Genomic DNA, 23,167 nt, shown 5'->3' on the forward strand with positions numbered 1-23,167 from the left:
CTGCATAATATTAACAGTCTTCTGCTAATGAGGGTTTGCAGCCAGCAAAATTGCTTTTCGGTATTGGCAATAAGCAGACACCTTGCATGCCACTAGATTAGCTGCTAAAACCATTAGCACCACTGAGCTTGCAGCCAGTGCTGCTACTAAAAGACAAGGAGACTTTATCTATTACTGTAGTTTGCTTGTTAAACAGTATTATATCTTGATAGCTAATGGCTTTCTTACCCACGAACAGCTTGTCCTGCTTAGAAAAACAAGTATTTAAAGATTTCAGTGAAGACTGACCTGTACTGGCAACTCTAGCTGTTGACCTAAAAAATTGTTATACAAATGTTGTAAACCAGCTATGCACTGTTTAGGGGTGTCTCTATCTAACTGATTCCAACTAGAGAACTACCTTGGGCCTGCAAGTTAAAAATAAAGTTCTTCAGATTTTTTTTTGTTTGCTTTACTTACCAGAGAATGAAATCCCTGCACCATTCAGCTGTACTATGCACTTCACTCTCCACCTGATCCCCTTCCTATTTCACCCCATATCATTTACTTTATACTTAACCCACTTCCTTTCAAAGCCCCTCCCATCATCCAATTAAAAGTTTAAAAAAGAGCTTCCTTTCCCAACATCTTGGAAGCAAACAGAAATTAGTTAAACAAATATCGTCATATTCTTAACTATCTTAATCTGATTAAACAGTAATTAAATTCCATCAAATAATTAGGCTGTGCAATGAACTTGAACCATCACTGTTTAATTATCCATCTTCCTCTTACTCAGCTGAAACCTTTGCCTACTCCTTTCTGATACCCTTCCTACTGAAAATAGCAATCATGTCTACTTCATGACATATTCTCACAAATCCCATCATATATCTCCCACATAAAACTTACAAATTTACACCAAAAATCTAAACATAGAGTGACAGGAAATTATTCATTATATTGCTCTGCCTCGTGCAAATGCAGATGACACCTTTCACTATGCTTGAACAATCCTTAGGAAATGATGCTACCTCTTAATTAGATGATTTCAAGAGGAAGACAGCCAACCTAATTCAAATTCAAGCATCCTTACGTTTCAGAGTGCAGCTCACAATTAATCAGACATAATCTACAGGGTACAAATTCCTTTTCACTTAACCCTTTCATCTTGAACTTTAGTGGTCTTAAGATATTGGTTGGTGTGCTCGGCTGAGGTTTTTGTTTCTTGTTTTCTGTGTTATAAATAACATGAGTTAGTGTGACATTGCCCATCATTCAGTGGCGCAAGTGATGCAAGTGACGCAAGTGACTGCATTGTATAGCTGCAGTCATTTAGAGCCTTAAGTTTCTCTATATAACTTTCTCTCCCAATTGGTATTGAACTTTAAATGGTCAGTAATTGTGCAAAGACGCTCTGGTTCATGTTAGGTTGTACATTGCTCTTTGCGTGTAGACTTAGATTGTTTGTTTTAGACTAGTATTGCAGTAAATCAACTCCAAATGCATAGGCACAATGACCCATTCAGTTTCAGCACACATTAGTAAGCACATGAAACAATGGAAGGTAGGCTAGTTGAAATGGGCATCTTGAGACAATGTAGCAATTGTCAGATGTTTACTGACAATCACCCATCACTTAAACCAGCAGATGCAGTTTCTGAGTGAGATGTAATTATACAGTGTTATTGGAAGCAAGACAAAACTTTCGCACAAAGCCACAAAAAATAACAAGTAGGTTATCAGTACTACACAACACAAAACAAAGCACACACAGACCAATCCCATAGATCTTCATATGCTGAAGATCTTAATAGTAACCTACATAAACCACAAAAGCCTCCTAAATGTAATCTAAGAAGCAAGTACCCTCAGCAACCTCACCGACACACATCACAGGTATCACTCAGTGTGAAACATTTCATTTTATTCATGTTCTTCTGTTGACTGGGTTAGCCCCACTAGGTTACTAGCCTTTTTTTCAGAAGATACCTGAGGTGGTATTTATACTACTAGGGGAAATTTGGCCAGGGCATTGGGGAACTTCCCTTACTCTTTTTGAAAGGTGTCATGGGATCTTTTACAATCATCTGAGCTACAACCACCTCAAGGAGACTGGGCTTTGCTTTAATATCTCATCTAAAGGATGTCACTCTGAGAAGTGAATCAGACATCTAAGAGTCAGAGTGACTCAGTTCAAAAGTCCATAAGGCAAACCTCTACACAATCTCATATCCTACTGATAACTGACTCCATCATGAGACACATCAATGCAGCAGTCACTAGCCTGTGCAAAGAGAGGGTCATAGTCAGTTGCCTATCAGACAGCAGGATTTGCCACACCTTACAAGTACTCTATTTATTTATTAATACTTTTGAATACTTGAAAAATGTGTTCAAAAACAATTGCTAGACCATCTCCTGCAGGAAGAACTCCTATCTCCTACACAACATGGCTTCTACCCTTCCCATAGAACTAACACTGCCCTTCTAATCTGTATAGATACTGCCAATAAATTACTGCAAATTAGTGTCTTCCTTATTTCTAGACTTGTCTAAAGCCTTCAACACAGTTTGCCACAGCAAACTTCTACTTCAAATGTTCTCACTAGGTCTCTCTCGGCCCATCCTTCTTTGGTTCAAAAGCTACCTGTCCAAAAGGTATCAGTAGTAAAATGGCACTCTACACTCTCTCCTTACCTCCCAGTCACCACTGGTTTAGCACAAGGCTCAGTCATTGGTCTGCTCCTCTTTAGGATTTTCACCAACATGCACTATACATCCACACAACAGGCCACCCTAATACAATATGCAGATGATTCAACTCTCATTTCACATCTGACAACATAGTACATCTCCAAAAAAATTACTCAGGAAGCTTTAACAGACACTGAAACATGGTTTTGTAACTCTGGTCTATGTTCAGCTACCGAATACTCGAAAACTCAAACCGCTAAACATGCAAAGTAAAACATTGTTTTACATTTGTTATTTCATGGTTGAAGTGTTTTACTATTTGGTAGCCGAACATGGACCCTCATAACTCAGAACACATGCTCAACCCAAGGAGGCCAAGCTAGTACTTTTTTCCCCAAATACCTCTCACAAAAAAACAAAATTTAAAGTAATCTCTCTTGATAATACAACCATTGAAGTCACTTCTCATAGTAAGTTATTAGGCTTCCTATTACGTGATCGAACTTCAACAAGTTTGAACCCTATATGGTCGAAACCATATAGTCGAACTTGCAGAAGTTTGAACATGGAAAAAAATAAAATAAAACATGCAACAGTAAACTAACTGTTGCAAGCAGGGGGGTAAGCCCCCTTGCACCCCCCACACCCCCCCGTTCTTTAAATATACCAACTCCGAGACCGCACTATAGTGCGGAAAGGGAATACTTACCCCCCTGCTTGCAACAGTTAGTTTACTGTTGCATGTTTTATTTATTTATTTTTCAGTGTTCGAAGTTTTGAAACTTCGAACAGACAAGTTCGATATTGTCATGTTCGAAGTTTTAAAACTTCGATCACGTAATAGGAACCCAATTATTAGGTTTGCTAGTGGATGATAATTTTACATTTGAACTGCATATACAAAACTGCTTAAGAAAAACTCATCAAAAACTAGGGATGCTTTACAGAACCAAAAACCTTTTCACCGATGCAAGTAAAACTGCACTTGCAACTACTTATCTCCTCCCCACACTTATTTATGTCACTCCCATTCTTACTAACCTCCACGCTTTACTAAAATTAAAACTTGAACAATGCTATAACAAAGTTGCTAAATTTGCAGCCAATACCCCTTTCAGAATCCACCACTGTATAGCACTAAATAACCTAAGTTGGTTAGAACTGCCTCATAAACTAAAATATGCACAGCTTCTTGCCACCTATAAAATTATCCAGCATCCATCTGCCTATCCAGCACTGAAAAACATTCTGCACAGCTATGTTCCCAGTCGGTCATTGCGATACAATGATCAAAAACTCCTGTTTGTCTACAAACCTATCAAATCTGCTGGGCATTGTCTGTACTCGTACAAGGTTGCTAAGGCCCGGAACTCCTTATCTTTAACCATCAGGTGAATAACCTCCTTCCCATCTTCCAAAACCACTCTGAAAGACTTTCTAGCTAAAATCTGGTTCTGTTCTTGCTCAAAATCAGGATAAACTATATCCCTAATTGTGAATAAGTACCTCTTCATTCCTTATACCTCCTTACTCATGCTTCTTCACTTACTTCTTTACTTCTATTATATTCTCTTCCCTAACTTTTTCTCTAAATAACCATAAGCCTGTTTTTCCCTCACTTCATATTGCAATTCCTGTTTATATTAGACCTTTAATTTCTCTACAAACTGTTTAAAACTCCTCTAAATATTAAGTGACTGCCATATAACTTGTATGGATTCTTAACCAATGTTTTATATTATGTCTAATGTGTTATAATTATTTAAACTGCAGATGTTTTGTTTTATTTTTGAAGATTGCAATAAATTGGAACGTTTCTCCCTAGGCCTCTTCTGAAAATGGGCTTCTACGGAGTAAGACTTTCCTGGTAATCAAATGACAATAAATAAATACTTAAATAAACAATAAATAATTTATTGACATTTGTTTATAGGGAAAGTTCAACTGGTCATAGTTACTCTTTTTTAGCAGAGGCCAGGGTGTAAAGCTCCAAGGTAACAATTTAACGCAATCAATATTTAGAATAACTAATTTTATAATGCAGTTTCAGTGAATACATATCAGAGTAGTCAGAATGATAACATTTGTATTGATATTCACAAACATTAATATACAAGCATTGTATTGAGAATTTACAGACAGAAGAATGGTGCATAAGATAGGTAAGTAGGAATAGCTTTAAGAAATTCATTAGAGTGAGGTGTTAGAGGAGATAAGCAAATTTAGGTGTTAATAGAGAAGTAGTGATGAAATGGTTATTTGATTGTGCTAATTAGAAGTAGGTATAGTAGTTTAAGTGAGTATTAAAAGGGGATAAGCAGGTTAAGTGATTTAGTGCTTTAAAGGGAGGTATAAGAGGTTAATGAATGATGTTAGGAGAAGCTACGGCCAAGAGGCGGAGCAGGGACAAAGTCAGGAGGCAGAGAGGAAGACTTTAAGTAATTGTCTGAAAAGATGAAGGTGTGAGATAGACTTGACTGATACAGGAATTTTATTTCAAGTTCTTGCAACATTATTGGAATAGACTCTGACCCCAACACCCCTCTGTGGTTTGTAGATTGAAAAAAGTTGTTTATAATTAGAGAGAAGGGGATGGTTTGGGAGATAGTATTTGAGTATGGGACTAATTGCAGGGCAGGCAAATGAGGTATAGATGATTTTGTGGGTTGATGACCTGGGTATAAAATAGGTGGTAAGGAAGTTTGAGGCAGTTAAGCATTTTAGTACTAAACAGTGATGATTCTGATAAGGCTTTTTACAAGCAAATCTGACAACTTGGTTGCAGCATTGTTGAAGTTTAGAACTAAGTGAGGCTTATAGGTTGGTCATGGTGGGGGCTCCATATAGGAGACAGGGTATATGTGGTAACTACAATTACTTTGGCAGAGTTTGTAATGGATTTCTTTACTCTAAGAAGTGCACTTAGTTTTTCATGAGTTTTCTTGATGCTGTTATAGATATGTAAATCAAATCTGAGATTGTCATTGACTCTGTTGACAAGTAGTTTTATATGTTAGGCAACTTTAATTATGGTATTATTTAAGGAAGAATTTTGAAAGTAATTTTTTTCATGAAAATGGGATTTTGGAAAAATGGAAGTAGTTTATTTTTGGGGGGGTTAGTAGCAGGTGGTTATCCTGTAGCCAACATTCAACAGAGTTAAAGGCTTTTTGAGTAATTCTGTGAAGATGTATAAGGTTATCTGAAGCAGAATTGTGTATTGTATGAGGGAAGCTTTCCAAGAGGATTATGATTCTTTGATACATCTGTTAATTAGGACAGACATGGGCAATGGAGCTGGCGACTGTTTTTATGTATTCTGCCAGGAGATTATGTACTGTAGGAGAACAGGGTTTCAGTTTAAGGAACAGCAATTTGATGTAGGAGGTCTCAACTGATTTTAAGGTGAAACAGGAGGTGTTTGCTGTCTGAGGATAGGGCATGTCATGAGTGTTAGGTGGAAAATCTTTAGTAAGGACTTTTATTCTTTCTATAAAATGTGTGTTAAAATAAGCAGCTATTTCAGAGGGCGTATTATTTCAGACAGGATTAGAAGTTGTGGTTGTTCCAAGATGGAGCATGTTATTAATACAAGAGCAGAATTCGTTTAGGTTTGGAACACTAATTTAGTAAGGGGTTACTGTAGTAGATTGTCTTGTCTGCATTAATCTGTCTTTTAGCATGGTTACATAATTCTTTAAAGAATTCTATGTTTTGAACATATCTATGTTTTAACCATTCTTTCCAAGCCCTATCTCTTTCATGTATTTGGTGCTTGCTATGAGTGGATAACCAAGGAGTAGTTATTCTTTACTCTTTTTGTTCAAGTGCTTGAACCACAAGTATACATATGACACAGTCATAGTACATGACTTGATATATACCCCTCTAGACTGCATGAAGAGAGACAGGATGGAGCTCTCATAATATGTGTCTGAGACTATTATAAACTTAGCCTTGTGCAACATTCTGTTACCAACAAGAATGATGCTGCAATATGAATAAAATATTACCAATTTCAACAATTGGATTAGCTTCAAGTGTCCTTCAAGGGGAGCACAATATATATCACCCTGGGAAGAGATGGTAGACAGTCCCTACTGTTTTGCCCGGGATGGCCTGCACCTGTCCCCCAAGGCTTTTGTATATTGGCTAAATCCTTGTGCACCCTCATAGTGCCTTTTTTAGGCAATGCCAGTCTTCTGAAGCTTCCAACATAACTAAACAGAATCAGCATTAAGGGACTGCTGCTCAGTGCTAGGAGCCTTAACAACAGTCTCCACTCCTGTACAGGCATTCTGTACCCTCGAAAACATTGATATATACATCATTACAGAGACCTGGTTTGAGACCATTGAAAGCACTCCATCAGTGCAGGGTTTCAATGGCAGGCATACACTCAGGCTCGCTGCATTAGATGAAGGCACTAAAGTGGTGGTGTCTCCCTATTTTTAAGAATAGTTCCCCTCCAGACTCATTAGACAAGATTATGACCTCAAATCCCTCCACATTCAGGTTCCTATTAATAAACTGCTTATCATAGCACAACTAACTACTGAACCCCCTCTATGCCCCCCTTAGCCCATACCGCCTATCTAACTACTAGTATGCAATGTCTGTGTATTAAGACAAGCACCATTCTCCTTGGAGACTTCAACTACCCCTCCATAAACTGGAAGACTTGTACATCCTCAAACATGTATGTCAGAGATTTTTGGATTTAAACAATACAAATGTCTTAGACCAGTTAGTCCATAGTCCAACAAGGAGCAATACAATCCTGGACTTGGTCCTTACCAGAATGTGGCAGCTTTCCTTTTCACCAATTGTAACTTCCTCCCTGGTCAAATAAGGCCACAAATCAATCACATTCACCATAAGACTAAAGCTTGAAACATCTTCCAATAATTTTGTATTCAGAGATATGCAAAGGCTTACCTGTTAAGAATATGATGACCTGGCTTAATTCAAAAGCCCCTTCCATCTTGATGACCCCACATCTTGTGTAGAATCCTTCACTGCCAAATTCCATTTACATATAAACATTTGCATAGATGTTTCTGTCTCCCTCAGAAATAAATACAATGCCAAATTAAGAAATAAACTTGTGGTGGAAGTTGAAACCCAAATGTAAGCAGTCTCTATAATAAAAGAAAAATGTAATTGTGGACAAAGATAAATCTAACTATCAAGGTGCAAAAATATTTTTGCTAAACTATACAAGAGACTTGTGGGACCCTGATCAAATCAATCAAAGCCAGATATGAGGTAAAAATAGCCACTCCAGGAAAGGATAACCACAAAGCATTCATTTAATTTTTTCAAGAAATTAACAGAACCGTCTTTATAATCAGTCACCTACAGGTTGCTGTGAGGTGGCCTGCATTTCACTTTTCAAGGCATGAAAGACCTAGTCCTATTTGACCTCCAATTTCTTCACATAACCAGTGGCTCTTCCAACACCTGCACTATGGACCTAAATCTTCTCCAACAAATAAATAAGACTTGCTGAAGAGATAGATTCCTAACTCGACATATTCCTAGCCTATGGAATAATTTACCACTACAGGTCAAAAGGCTACTTTGGCTGCTTTTAAGGCAAGTCTTGATTTTGGATAGGTAGACACAAATTTACAACGGGGTATCATGTGTGGCCCTGCTGAATTTAGGAGGTGAGCACTATTAAATGTTTGAAAAGGGTAGCAAGAACTTTTAAGTTTGTCTGCTTAACTGTGTATATGGCTAGGTATTTTATTGTCTCTATGATTGCTAGACTAATATGTTCCTATGAAACAGGAATAAAAAGAAATACCACTGAAGCAGGCTGAAATCCTGTGTCAATGAAAGTCAAAAATGGATAAATCCAATCTCCCCAAAAGGAGAGATGTCTATACCAAGCGATTGCAGCCCCCCAAACATCTCCAACGCCCAAGTGAGAACTGCTCTCTCCAAAGCAAAAAACACAGCATCCATGGGACCTGATGGTGTCCCCGGCTGTGTGCTCCACAAACTCAATGAGGAATTAAACCCACAGCTAGGACAGCTGTTTAATCATAGTCTTACCTCTGGATACGTACCCAGGGAGTGGCGCACTGCAACTGTGGTCCCACTTCACAAAGGCGGTGCCTCCACCGACCCTGGAAATTACCGGCCCATTAGCTTGACAAGCCTTATCTGCAAAGCCATGGAGAGGATCATAATGGACCTCATAAAAAAAGACATAGGGAATTTGCAGACTTTGGATCCATCCCAGTTTGGCTTTGTCAAAGGCAGATCATGCCTTCTAAACTTGGTTGACTTTTTCGAAACAGTCACCAAAGCCATTGATGAGGGAAAGGCAGTCCATACAGCCTACCTCGATCTGGCGAAGGCCTTCAATACAATACCCCACTCGGGTATCATTGAAAAACTCATCAGCTTAAATGTTAACCCATACATCACAAGATGGGTTGCAAACTGGCTGAGTGACAGAACCCACAGGGTCAGAGTTGCTGGCGCCATGTCAGACTCAAAGCCTGTCACAAGTGGTGTACCACAGGGCTCAGTCCTGGGCCCACTCTTGTTTGGCATCTACTTTTCCGAAGTACAAGCAAACACAGGAGGGTTATGGCTGACAAAGTTTGCAGATGACTGCAAACTGGGCCATAGTAGAAAACACATCTGACACAGATATCCTTCAGAAGGGTCTCACAGAAACGGATAACTGGTGCCAGAGCCATGGCCTAAAGTTAAATGCCAAAAATGCATAGTCATACCCTTCGGGAAAAACAAGGTTACCCCTAGCTACCAAATAGGTGGCAATCCACTGAGCACAGAAGAAGTTATCAGGGACCTGGGGACCCAGGTTGATAGTAGTCTGTCATTCGACACCCATGTAGCTAAAGTAGTTAGGAAGACCTTCTACATTGCCCACCTTATCATGAAGGGATTCTCATCTAGATCAAGGGAGGTCATAGTCTCCCTATACTCATCACTCATCAGACCAATGATTGAGTACAATGCCCCATTCGAATGTATCTGACCCGACACTTGCAGCAGCTGGAGAGGCCACAAAAGTTCCTCACCAAAAGGATAAAGGGTCTCAAACATCTGTCCTATGCTGCCCGACTGAAAGAACTCCAGCTCTATTCAGTCGCCACGCTGCTCAGAGGTGACCTTTGCCTAACATACAAGGCCATGTCAAACCCAGATTTGATGAATATGCTTCACCTCAAAAATCTAGATCCGTCAGAGCCACAAGGTGGGGAGACTTAAACCTCGACACGGCTATTAATAGGACGTGCTGGAGGGATAGATTCATCACCCAAAGACTCCCTATGCTGTGGAATAAAATCCCGGTATATGTGAGGCAGAGCACCTCGCTGGCCTTGTTCAAGAGAAATCTTGACCAATGGATGGGAGATCGCAGATATACCCCAGGGATTACCTCAGTGTCACTGCTCAACAGAGGCACAGCAAAATAATGGGTATAGTTCCCCATACTAAAGGGGTGGCGTAAGCCACAAAACTATGGGCTAGGCTTGTAAATGCCCTCGGGCAGATAGCCTAGTATGAACCTATGAACCTATGAACCTATAAGAAACAGACACAGACACGTCCACAGTATCCAGTACTAGAAGATTTTACTAACAGTGCACAGAACACAAGCACTTTCATTACAATAGCTTCATCAGGTGTTTAAAAAGCACAGTAAAACACAACTTCTATAATTTGATTGATGACACCTAATATGATTAGGTGACATAGTTAACAAGACTGAAGACTTAGAGTCTACATGGATTGTTAGGATGAGGGGGGACTTGGGGCATGGTTTTAATGAGTCTGTACCCCTGAGACCTAGACTTAAAAATAGACCCCTTAGGAGATAGTGCAGCTTTCACTAATGTGTTTATGTTTTATTATGTTTTTATGTGCTATTAAATTATGTGCTGATATTTTGTATGTATTATGCTTTTAAATAGTGATTGGAATGTATCATGTGACTGTTACCTTAGTGCTTTATAGGAGTTGGGTTTTACTGTGCTTTTTAAATACCTGATGAAGCTATTGTAGTGAAAGCACTTGTGTTCTGTGCACTGTTAGTAAAATCTTTTAGTACTGGATACTGCGGTCATGTCTGTTTCTTATTGGATATAGTATGCTCCTATGTTCTTATGTTCCTATGTTTAATTATGTTATTAATCACAGAAATAATAGCCAACACTGTGCATAGCTATTAGCAAATGTTTTCACATACTCAGATCCAGAGGACATAGCTGATCTTCTAGCAGACAAATTTAGCTCAATATTCACTTTAGTCTCATCTCCAGTATTCTTAGATCAACCCCCCCCCAAATCTCCAAAGAACAAGTTCTCAAGGCGCTACAAGGGCCAAGAATACTTTGTGTATAGGGCCAAATAACATACCAAGCTGTCTAGTGGCCAGTCTAAAACATGACTTGTCTTACACCCTTAAAGAAACTGTTCAGCATCAGCCTCAAAACAGGCTTCTTGCTGGATGAGTGGAGGACAACAAGAGTCATTTCATTGTACCAAGGTGGGTCTTCAATGGACCTGAGTAACTAAAAATGCATAACCCTAACCAATCTCATCTGTTAGGCTATGGAAAGGATCATTATGGAATTAATAAATACAATTAAAGGTAACCTGCAGACTCTTGACCCAACCCAGTTAAGATTCATTAAGGGAATTTACTTCTTGGAATAATGTTAAGGGTTTGTGGTAAACTAAGTATCCAGATGTCTGCAAACTGTTGCTATCATAATCTCCCCAGAAGACATCTAGATCCATCAAGAGGGCATGTTCTAAACAAATAGCTGTTGTGAAAACCATGGACTAACACTAAATGCCAAGACGTGTATAAGTGTATCCTTCTGGAAGCATGACTCCTTTTGTAACTTTCACGCACTGATAACAGCCTCCCAGAAAACTGATCCTGTAGTTAGGGAACTGGGGACCTGTGTCAGCAATGATCTGCCCTTTAATCACCATGTATCCACAGATGTATGCATGCCTTTTTTCCTCACACAGCTTATATCTATAAAGGTATTTTATCTAGTTCCAGGGATGTAATCATGCTACTGTACTTGCGACCCATTAAGCCGATTATTGAGGAAAATGCCCATTTTAGGTATGTACCTGTCCAAACACTTGTCACAACTGGAATGACTACAATGCTTTCTCACTGAAAAAGTCAGAACTATGCAGACCATCTCAAAATCTCGTTCCTCTTTTCAGTATCATGCAGGCTTCTGAGAGGCAACTCTGCTTCATGTTTAGAGCTTCAGCATATCCTATTCTGTTAGATCTATTACACATTTTGAAGTCCAAAGGTATCATAAATATCCACTAAAGAGATCCCAATCTCTGTTGCAAAATAAATAGAACATATTGAAGGGATCTGTATGTATCATAGAGAATGTCAGTTGTATGGAACCATCTTCCATGCCACATAAAACAAAGTACTCCTCTTACTCTAACCAAATGTAATTTCAATGAATGGATGCATCACCACAAATTCATCCCAGTTTAGCACCCCTGTCCCTCATGGCTAGGGAAAACATGTAAATGTATCAATATATCTTTGTTTGGCACTTCTCTGGGTTATTCATATGCAAAATATAAGGGCTAAAAACTACTATGGGAATGTAAGGTTAGGCTTCTTAAGATCCTCACAGATCAATAGCCTAGGAAGTACCTATGACCTATAAATAGCACACCTTAACACTGGGAGCATTAATAACAAATGACTGGATGCTTGTCTTTACTAAGAAAAAAAGCGTATATTTTGGGCATGACTGAAACATGGCTCAAACACAGATTTTGCCCTTCTTAATATATCCTCTCCCACTACTTCATTTCAAAAGCAAAGCTGGCTCAACCAATGCCCTGGACTAGTACTATGAACTAGCATCCCACTCCATCAGAGGGAAAAAAAGGTACTTTACTGTAATAAGCAGATTGCTACATTGTAAGCAATTGGCTTAATTAGCTTTTTACAGTTAGATCTATGTACCATTCTACTGGCACACAAATTAGGTGGTCACATGCACAACATGTCCGCCCCAGCCAGGTCCTGTTTCTGTGCCCTGCTCCAACTCGCCTTAAACATATTTTACTAAACAAATACTTTCTTCTTTTAAACTGTAGCAAACTACTTGCTACAAATGAAGCAAAAAGTTGCTACAGTTTATACCCTGCCCTCATGAAGCACTACAGTGCTCATGTTTTAGTTTAAAAAAAAACAAATTTTCTTCTTTTTAAACTGTAACAAACTACTTGCTAGAGATGTAACAAACAGTTGCTACACCTTATATCCTGCCTGTAAGGAGTACTACAAACAAAAAAACAACTGTCTGTATAGTTGATTTAATCAAAGACACAAAGCTTTCATGCCACTAAGCACTCTTCATCAGTGTTACAAAAACAGGCATACTAACATCATATTTAAACCAAAACCAGCCAATCAAAATCCAAAATAACAGTCACATGATAACATTTCATAAAACAGCTTAAACAAATTAAAAAGACAAATAAGCAGCAGCAACTTATAAGTGGCTAATTTATTATTTCTCAAGTTAAGTAGGGAGAATAACATATTTTCCCCAGCAGAAAGAAATTGTTGCAATTTAATTGCAAAAGGTTCAGGCTGCATTTCTACTAAAAAAGGCTGTAAATATAAAGACACGCTGCCAAACAAGCCAAAAATAGAAATGGTCTGCAAAGAAAAAGGTAGTAAAGCATATTTGTATAAATGAGGTGGATATATTAAAAATATTATAAAAACAGATATAGGGTGAAATAAGAATACAAACTAAAATAAAATAAAGTGCCGAACAAACAAGGCTAAAATATCAAAAACTTTAATGTACAAAAGAAATGGTAAGCGCTTTTGCGATGAACACACCACTTCTTCAGACAACCATAGAAAACATTACAAACATTTCAATATACAAAGCCAGCCAGTAAGAATAGCTCATGATAGTGATGTCATATAACAATGGACATAGTAAATAGAATGGGGGATGTTAAAAACACATTAAAATTATGTAAATAAAGACTATCTAAAAAGATGTTACTCAATGTTTCAGATAACAACCTTTTAAAATGGTTTCATTGTAGAAACACCATTCAGACCTGGTGATCTTTCTGCATTTAGTAATAAAATCCATTTCTGCTCAACTGATTCAGTGTGATTCAATAAATCACCACCTCTCATACCCACATCTAAAACTTGCAAAGCAAAAAAATTTAAAAACATGTGTACAATCAAAATTCATAACATGTACAGCTAAAACAGTATTTTCTTTTTTCTTTTTTATATCTCATTGATGCTCAAGAATCATGTCTTTAAAAGATCCATTTGTTTTACCTACATAAAAACATGACATAGCTGACAAAAAGCAAAATAGACCAAGTTAACAGTCTTGTAGTCTATGTCTCAGTCTTTTATGTAGGTAAAACGAATAGATCTTTTAAAGACAGAATTCTTGAGCATCAAAGAGATATAAAAAATTAAAAAAGAAAAGAATGCTTTAGCTATACATGTTATAAATTTTGATTATACACATGTTTTTAATACACTTTTTGGATATAACTTTAAAAGGCAAAATAGGTTAGCCTGTAACAACGTCCATATACAGGAAATTTGATAATGTTAATTCTTTCATGTATGGTAATAGTTGCCATCCAAAGCATCTGATGTCCATGATACCATTTAATGAATTTTTTCGTACTGTAAAATTGTGTAATGATGAACATAATCTGTATAAAGAGATATGTAGAACAGCAGAAATGTTTATAGGTAGGGGATATGAGATCAATAAAGTTATGGAAGCAGGATGTAAGGCAATATATACATATTACAATGGAACACCTTTGGTACACTATACTAATAATACAAAAAATATACAGTAAACAGAGGAATAATAGGAGGGAAGTGTAGTTTGTTACTATGCATAATGTCCTGACTGAAACAATTGTTGACGTGATTAAAGAATACTGGCCATTGTTATTGAAGGACAAAAATTTAGCTAATATAATTTCAGATAGAGTACAAATATCATATAAGAGAGGTAGGAATTTATTGGACATGTTGGTACATAAAGATTATATTCCACCTAATACAACTATGTATGATGAACTAGCTATTAACGCAGGAACAAATGCATGCAAAAAATGTTGTATTTGTAAATATGTGGTTAAAAAATTTGATGTGATAAATGGATTGTATTTTTCACCCAATGGAATATAAGATTGTAATACTGAGAAAGTTATATATTTATTGAGATGTAATTGTGGGTTATATTATGTGGGGGAGACAGCTAGATCTTTTAAAAAAAGAATTCAAGAGCATGTCAGGGACATTATTAATGCCAGAATGGATAGCCCCTTAGGGACATATTTTAAAGATTTTCATGCATCTAATGCTGATGATTTGAGAGCCACTATTTTAGAACATGCATATTTATCTTTGGGAGAATGTTGTGACATTAAACATAAACTATTATATAAAGAAACACTCTTTATTCTGAAATATAATATTCTGGAACCAAATGGACTGAATAAAGACTGCAATTGGAAGCTAATTATTAGATAATTGTTTGTTAAGTGGGTAATAGATTATATTATTTTAAGGGTGTGTTTTTTGTATGTGTTTTACTCTTTGAAGGCTTTTGTGTAGCTGAAGTGCCAAGTTTTTATTAGAATAGTGTTTGTAAGTCCGTGACCTGGTGTGGTATCATTTTGTTAATACAGTTTGATTACTTTTATATAAAGGCAGTTTTGCCTATGTCACAAGTGATCACTCATTAAAGGTGTTTAAAAAATGATGAGGAAAGAGACTTACTTGAGAGGATACCAAATAATGCAAGACAGTGAAACTGAAGGTTACGCAGATATTTCTGGAGTGAGTGTGGAATAGATTGTTACTGATGGGGTTAACTAACCACATACGATGCAGCAAAGTAGTACTCTTAAGACTCTAAAAAGAACAAACAGAAACAATGATGTATAGCATATGACTGAAATCTTAGGGCAGGAAGGCAATGATAAGGGAAAAAACAAGAACTGCTTTAACTTGAAGCTGAACCTAGCTGATACTGCAGGTAGAACCAAGTACTTTATCATTGCTCATTTCTTAATGCTGGTAATGCACTACCATACAATAAATTGGCATCAACTGATATTGCCCACTAACGTCTTGCACTTGGGAAGCTGCCCCTTCATCCCACCCTATCTACTTTGCTAAATTTAGACACAAAAAGGTCTTTCCACAAGTAGGCAATCTTCACATTAAACCTAGAACTGATCAATATCAGCTTACTGACTTTTATGTGGAGCATAACATATACAAAATAAGGTCATGTAATTTGTTTCAGCAGAAAACAGATTGAGATACATATTTGGAAAATAATGATGTTTTTGAAGAGACAGAGAATGTCAGCCAGAAAGCATCTCTAATTGGTCAGTGCCTACTTTAAGACAGACTCCAAAAGTAATAGTAACCAAAGCACGGCTAGGTCCCCGAAGGTATGTAGAACTTTGCAGGAAAGATTCAGTAACGTGTATCAGAGCCTCTTTTTCTCCTCCAGGCTGTAGTTTTCCAAAAACTATGGAAAGTTCATTCTACAGGTATGGAGTCTGCACCCTTTCGCGATAAATTCTACAGACCATCTGAAGGTGCGAGTGCTGTTTATCTAACCTTTTCCTTCTTGCTAAGAGAAGAAAAGGGACAAACATAAAAGTACCAAATGGATAGTCCTGAAAAGAACTGTTAGGAGACTACAGATCTTATAAAGATTTAAAAAAATGAAATTTCCTGCTGATCTAGCCCACTTGGATGCTCTAAAAGAGTAGTATATTAATCTTATATTGATGGCTGCTTGCCTTCTCTCAGTAAAACCTGGAGACCATGCATAGGTTGAAATCCAGATTCTTTAAGTGGCCATCCTTCATAATTAATAAAGGATCTGGATTTCAACTTATAAATGGTCTCCATACTTTATTGATAAAGCAATAATCAACATAGGATTACTATACTACTCTTTTATAAGCTCCAAGTGGGCTAGATTGGCATGAAATGTCATTTTTTAAAAATCTTTTTAAGGTCCAGTCCTTTTCAGGACCATCCATCTGGTATTTTCGCCCTTTTAAGATATGAAACTTGTTCATGCTATCTATATCTATTGTTGCTTTACTTTTAATTTTCATTGTATTGGTTTGTAATTGACTGTGCAATAGCTTGGTAAGGGAAGTTTTTATTGGAATAAATGTTTTATTGTTTACCACTGTTTTTCACTGTTTGTAGGAAGGAAGAGATAGCCTGTAGACAATAAGATTTACTTTGATTTATATTTTGTTGTTTTACCTTTAATTTTCACTGTTTATTGTTAGAAGGGGATGGGTTTTGGACAGGCAAACTCTAGCCATCCTAAGGGCCTTAGTCAGCTATAAATTCACATAGATTGCAGAGATGACAATCCAGAGCTTATCTAAACAATCATGTCTTGGTTTGTGATTTATTGATCTTTACTGTTAAAAACAGGTGTGAGTGATTGTTTATTCATATCAATACAAATGATGTCATTCACAAGAACTCTTTGACTGTTAACAGCGAACTTACAGCTCCCTTAGATAGCATAGCTTGTACATGTGTTAGGACGTATTTCTCACAAATCATATAAGTCTATAAGTTCATAAGAATTGTACAGGGTTCAGGCCAAATGGCCAACCGAAATACTGATTCCTCTTAAATAAGGTTCATAAATCTTATTCTTTGATCATTTATCCAATAATCTCTTGAATATAGTTAAACTACTTGGAGAAAGTACAAACCAAGAACCAAATAGATAAACCAAAACTTAAAATAACCAAAAAACAATGAGCAGTCTGATCTGCTCATTGTGTTTTCATTATTTTAAGTACTTGATGAAAACATTTCCACAGGGATACTGTTGTACAAGATAGACATCTTGTTTATTATATATGAATATTTCAGTTTTGATTTACAAAACCTAATTAAAAAATGTACTCCGTTGTGCCTTAAAGATCTGTCACAATTATAAACGGCAATACTTAACATTGTTTGCATTACAGGATCATGATATACATTGTAAGCTAATATCAACTTCCTATTTATATGTCGATAACCTATTGAATACAACCTTAATTGCTTACATCTGTTCACATCTGATACCATCTTTTTATACAGGAAAAATATTATAAGACAAATAAATATAACAGGGGCTTACTAGGTGCTGAATAACTATGGAAGTGTAAGGAGCATACCAGTCAGTAAAAGCTGTTTTAAGACTGTGTTTTTTTCAGATAGGAAAGCAAATGATAAGTCCATGTCAATTAACGTAGAAGTGGTAAGTCCAGGGAGTGACAGTATTTATTATGGGTCTGCCTTACTCTTCTGGAGTTGTCAGCTTGATTCTAAAAAAAAAAAAACAAAACAAAAATTCTTTACAAATAAATAAGTACATTATCAATTTAAAAGGCTACAAAAAGGAAACTTGAATAGGATTTAACAAAACAGCCTGTTTTTTTCTGTACTGTCAGAAAATGTAGAGCAATGTGCATTGCATTTAACAGCAATACAGGAGGGTAGAAGTATGATAAATAGTAACTGATTTTACAGGCTTTATTAATACTGTAGCTACTAATTTAGCAATTTGAGCTGAAACTTGTCAATGTCACTGTCCAGTTAGTAATTTTTTATTTTTATTGCAGACAGAAAAATGCTGCTACAAGTAGTCCATTTTTTTTCTGATGCATGATCCATTAACAAATAAAATCAGGTCAGGATTTTGTAAGAGAATGTCTTACAGGTCTGGTCTAGGAGGAATAAAATGGTTAGTAATTAAAAGACAGTTGTGCATTTTGTTTTAGTCTCATCTGCAGTAGAAAATCTGCAAAGAAAGGATGGAGATATTTTACTTGACTGGCTCACCAGATGCGCAGTAACAAGTGCCGCCCAAACTCTGCCCCAGCTGGTTGACGTGTCACTGTTCTCATGAATAAGCAACACAATGTGGTTTTCTAGCCAGAAAAGAATGTCAAAGGCATGAATAATTTAACGCAATTTCCACATTCTTTCTTGTAGGAGAAACAGCAATTACATGTTTTCCCCTTGCTTTTGCAGGGGGAAAGCCTCCTACACCCCCAGTGGGGGTGTGGCACCCCCCCACACCCCCCACCACTTGGATATACCTACTCCGGCTTTTACATAGGACCCACTGCCTTCCATTAGCACCAGCAAGAGTAGTTTAATGTTGCATGACACAATAACATTAAATCTTCACCCAAAGGAAGGGTATATTTAGACATTGGCATGGTATGCATGTTAACCCCTAGCATGATGCATACAATGAATGCAGATGAGCAGGTGAGTTAGGCAGCCTTTAGAACGGAAGGTTCTGATGAACTTGTTTTAATTGTTAGCAAGCCTGTTGGCTGTGGGATTGTATGCATGATGTCAGTGGCTAATATGTACTGCTACCAGTCATGCCTTATTTCATATTCAGGTTCGCTCGTCAATCATCTGGACCACGTCCACACTTGCACAAAACTAAAGGTGAGCCAGTAAAGTGCAACATTGCCAAAAGGTTATTGTGTTTAAAAAGTTTGGAAGCAGAAAGCTACTGAGTTTTAATGGTTATGAAATGTGAAACTGCAACAAAGTGAGTTTTGTTGCCATGAGAACCAGTCTGGAAATTATAGCTACAGCCCTGAAGCATGGGGGAAGGGCAGCCACCACTGAACTTAACTTTGTGATATAATATGCCATGGTCTAAATCCTTTATTATGCCTTTGGGCTAGTAGTCTTAAAGCTACCTTAACAATGCCACACTGGCGGAAGTTGATAAAGAGCTAAGAATGGTAAAAGGTTTGGGGACAATAGGGAAAGAAGGTATAACTACTGCATTTACAGCTTTAAGGTCTTGCACACATTTATAAGTGTTTTATCTAGTTTTTATTACAGGTAAAATAGGGGTATTATATGGGCTCTTCTTAGGTATCATGATTTTTACATCAATAAGGCTGAAATGACTGACTTTATTCCAGACTCAGCTACAGCAGGGAAGGGATACTGAGGTACGGCTGGGAGAGAGACATTAGATTTTAATATTATTTGAACAGATAGTGCATTTTTAATTAATCCTACATTATTTTTATGAGTTGTCCAGATGTAAGATGATACAGGCTCTAAACGTTCTAATTTACTATTTAATTACCGTCAGTATTTTGGAAAAAGTAAAGAGCAATTTTTTTCTAAGGTATCTGTGCTTAAGCAGAACTGTGTAAATGGAGATGTGCTAGGAAGTTTTAAAATACTCTATAGAATATAGTACACTATAGTTTTCAAAGCAAATTTTATGCCTAAAATCTTAAAGCTGCAGAAGTGCCGACAAGAAAAGCATGCCTTTAGTTAAAGGTTTTATTTATATAGGGATATTTTTTGTTTCTTTATATTTTAAAAGGACTTTTGACACCTTCATAATATGGATCTAGTGGCAACTGTATTGATCAAAGATGGGACTGTTCCCGTTCATACACTGCAGGTGCCAATTTTTTTATTTGCAAAAACTCACTCTCATGCTCAGTGATATATATTTTCTCAAAAATAAATTCCTTCCCACTCTCATTCTGTTAGTTACTATAAAGACAGAGATGAAATAAAAAATGTTACCTTTCAGGAGCTTATTCTGTAGGAAAACAAAAGTAGATTAGTTTATACAACAGAAAGTCTGTCAAGACTATCATTGGTGCTGCTTTGTGAATTAATACTTTGGAGAAACCAATAAACAAAAAACTCTCACAGACTGTTGATCCACAGTACCAACCCCTGATTTACTCGGAATAATCAATCCGAGTCACGGCACCACACTGTTAAGGAAATTTTTAAAAATAATTAAATAAATAAACAGTCTTAATAGAGTTTCAACATTTATTAGAAATCACACGTGTGAGAGACAGAACCAGAGTCAGTAATGTCTCCCTGAACAAACATATCTAGGTATTTTTATAAGAAAATACAAGTGAAAATAGCAAGTGCTATCAGACCACTGATGAAGGGTGGTTAGCCTGAAAGCTTTGCATTATTAAATTTTTATTTTTTGGTGGAGTAGTTTGTGTATCTATCAGAACACTGCCAGTATCCAATAAAACATTGTTACTACCAAGATCTATAAATGAAGTTATTCACTAGAACAGTACTAAATATCTAAAATGAAAATGAAATATGTCAGTGTCCTAAAAATAGGAATGCAGTTTTAAGCAGCCTAGCTGATATATTTTAATCCATTCACATGTTCCAGCTATCTAGCAGTTTCATCAAATACATACACATGTGCAGACCATAATATGTATTGTTTACTGCTTAAAAGAATCTGCTGACATGGTTAAAAGTGACTGACCACATGCTCATTTTTTGCCATGCTCAGTTAATTCTACACTGTTTCAACTTTCTTATTATTTATTTATTCCTCCACATACTCAAGAGCAGTAAGTAATTTTTAAGAGGAGAAGGGTTTTTGCACCATGTTTCAGCTAATGATGTGTCAGGTATCTGCTCACAGTATACAGGTATAGACTGGCTTGGTTCACTTCATATTATTGCTGTCACACCACAGAGCCACAAGGGTATTATTATTTGTAATATGATTTGGAGTAGTGGATTTCAGATGACTTACATTTGATGATTTGTCAGAGATCTAAACCTACATTAACAAATAAATAAAACACAGTGAAGAGATATATTCACTATGTAGCCTTTCACCACCTCTGGAATAGACTTCCATTGTGAATTAAGCAGCACTGCACATCATATTCCTTCAGCTGGGAACTAGCTGATTAGATGGATATTCACGTTTGAATGGTCTAGCCCTCCTTGAAAAAGTAGGTAAGGTTTAAGGGTAGGTACTGCCAACTTAGAAATGGTCACTAGGCTCATTTGCCTTGTATTTTCTATGATCCTATGATCCTACAGTATGCTGTAGTTAGCACGGTAATAATACAAATAATGAAAGACTGGACTGATGAATGTTTTTACTTTACATATTGACATGCATGATATATGTATTATTGAATATAGTGGTATAAATGTATCATTTTGTAGAAAATGGACAATGTCAGACACAGATGCTAACTTTTTCATAGTGCAAACTACAAATGGCTCGAAATGTTAACATAAAACTTGCATGCATCATTCTATTTAGAAATAACACAAGCTGTAATCAGCATAACATGTTTTGCACCTGTAATTCAGTGTTATAAAATATGATCTGTGTGGTGGTAAGCATATGCTGTGCTGCTGCTTTAATTAGACTCACACTAATTGAATTTATTTAAAAAATGTTTTCTGAGGAATATGCTTCAACAGCTGCTTTATATGTAAAACAAAGTAATTATAAAAAAGAAATCTGATCTGAGAAACTATCATCAAAAACATATATACTACTGCAATTAAATTATTTTTATAAACTTTTTTAATATATTCTTTTTTATTTAGGTTGGAACTGATTATGTTTTCCTGTGCCCTACTCGAAAGGCTGCATTGTCAGTGGCAGCACTAGACAGCCCACTCTGGCTTTATGTATTTGACCGTGTGCCTGTAGATTTCCGCCCATGGGGAGACAAAAAATACTGCTATCATCATGTGTGCCATGGTACTGATGTGCCTTTTGTGTGGAACAGTTTAAGTCTTACCAACTTTACCTTTACTGCAGAAGAACAACTACTAGCCAATCAGATGAGTTGCTTCTGGGGCCAATTTGCACATACTGGTGATCCTAATGGTGCTACAAACCAGACAAAATTCTGCAGTCAGCAGCCTCTTCCAAAATGGCCTCAGTATACAAAAGGAAATAACTGGCAGGTCATGAACTTCACTGTTCCTTTAAACACTGGCAAGGAATACAGAGAAGAGATATGTGATTTTTGGGACAAAATGAATATTTATTCATAATTAAGATGCTCGAACTCCAAATATTATTTGTGCAAAACAGAACAAAAAATGAACACAATAAATATAGATATGCATAGACATGTATTTGTGCACTGTGTGATATATTATTTTGGCCAATTCTTTTTTCAAATAGTACTTCATGTTTAACTCCCATAAATTATAGAAAAACTTGTATTATCCAAAATATGTAAAGAATGAATGTTGTAATTACTGTTGCAATCAAGCAAATTCAATGAGAAATAAACAAGCAAATAGACGGTGACATAGCATTCTGTGAAATACAGCCACATTACTGTTCATTATTAACAATTCCTATAAAGGATTTCATAGTTATGACCAGTCTATGGTAGTCATAGACTTTAGCCAAGAATCTTTGTAATTAATAAAGCATAGCACAGACCATGGGTTTCAGAAAGCATTGCCACAAGTGGGAAACATTACCACCAGTGGCTTCCCCCTTACAGTAACCTTTTCCAATTCATAGAGCTCCCTGCCACTGAGGTTTTCCACTAGCAGGAA

At 36.7% G+C, this 23,167-nt stretch overlaps 1 protein-coding gene across 1 annotated transcript in view; it reads left to right on the top strand.

Moving 5' to 3' along the window:
- The window catches only part of LOC122815463 (cAMP-regulated D2 protein-like), a 511,271-nt gene extending 488,361 nt beyond the window's left edge, over positions 1–22,910 (top strand). Inside the window, exon 8 of the mRNA XM_044087977.1 lies at positions 22,193–22,910. Within this exon, the coding sequence (XP_043943912.1) occupies positions 22,193–22,648 (456 nt within the window). The 3' untranslated portion in view covers positions 22,649–22,910. The remainder of the gene's footprint in view (positions 1–22,192) is intronic.
- The last annotated feature ends 257 nt before the right edge of the window (positions 22,911–23,167 follow it).

The sequence above is a fragment of the Protopterus annectens genome, chromosome 11.part0, assembly GCF_019279795.1.
Source record: "Protopterus annectens isolate FY-2018-M chromosome 11.part0, PAN1.0, whole genome shotgun sequence".
Taxonomy (NCBI): Eukaryota; Metazoa; Chordata; order Ceratodontiformes; family Protopteridae; genus Protopterus; species Protopterus annectens.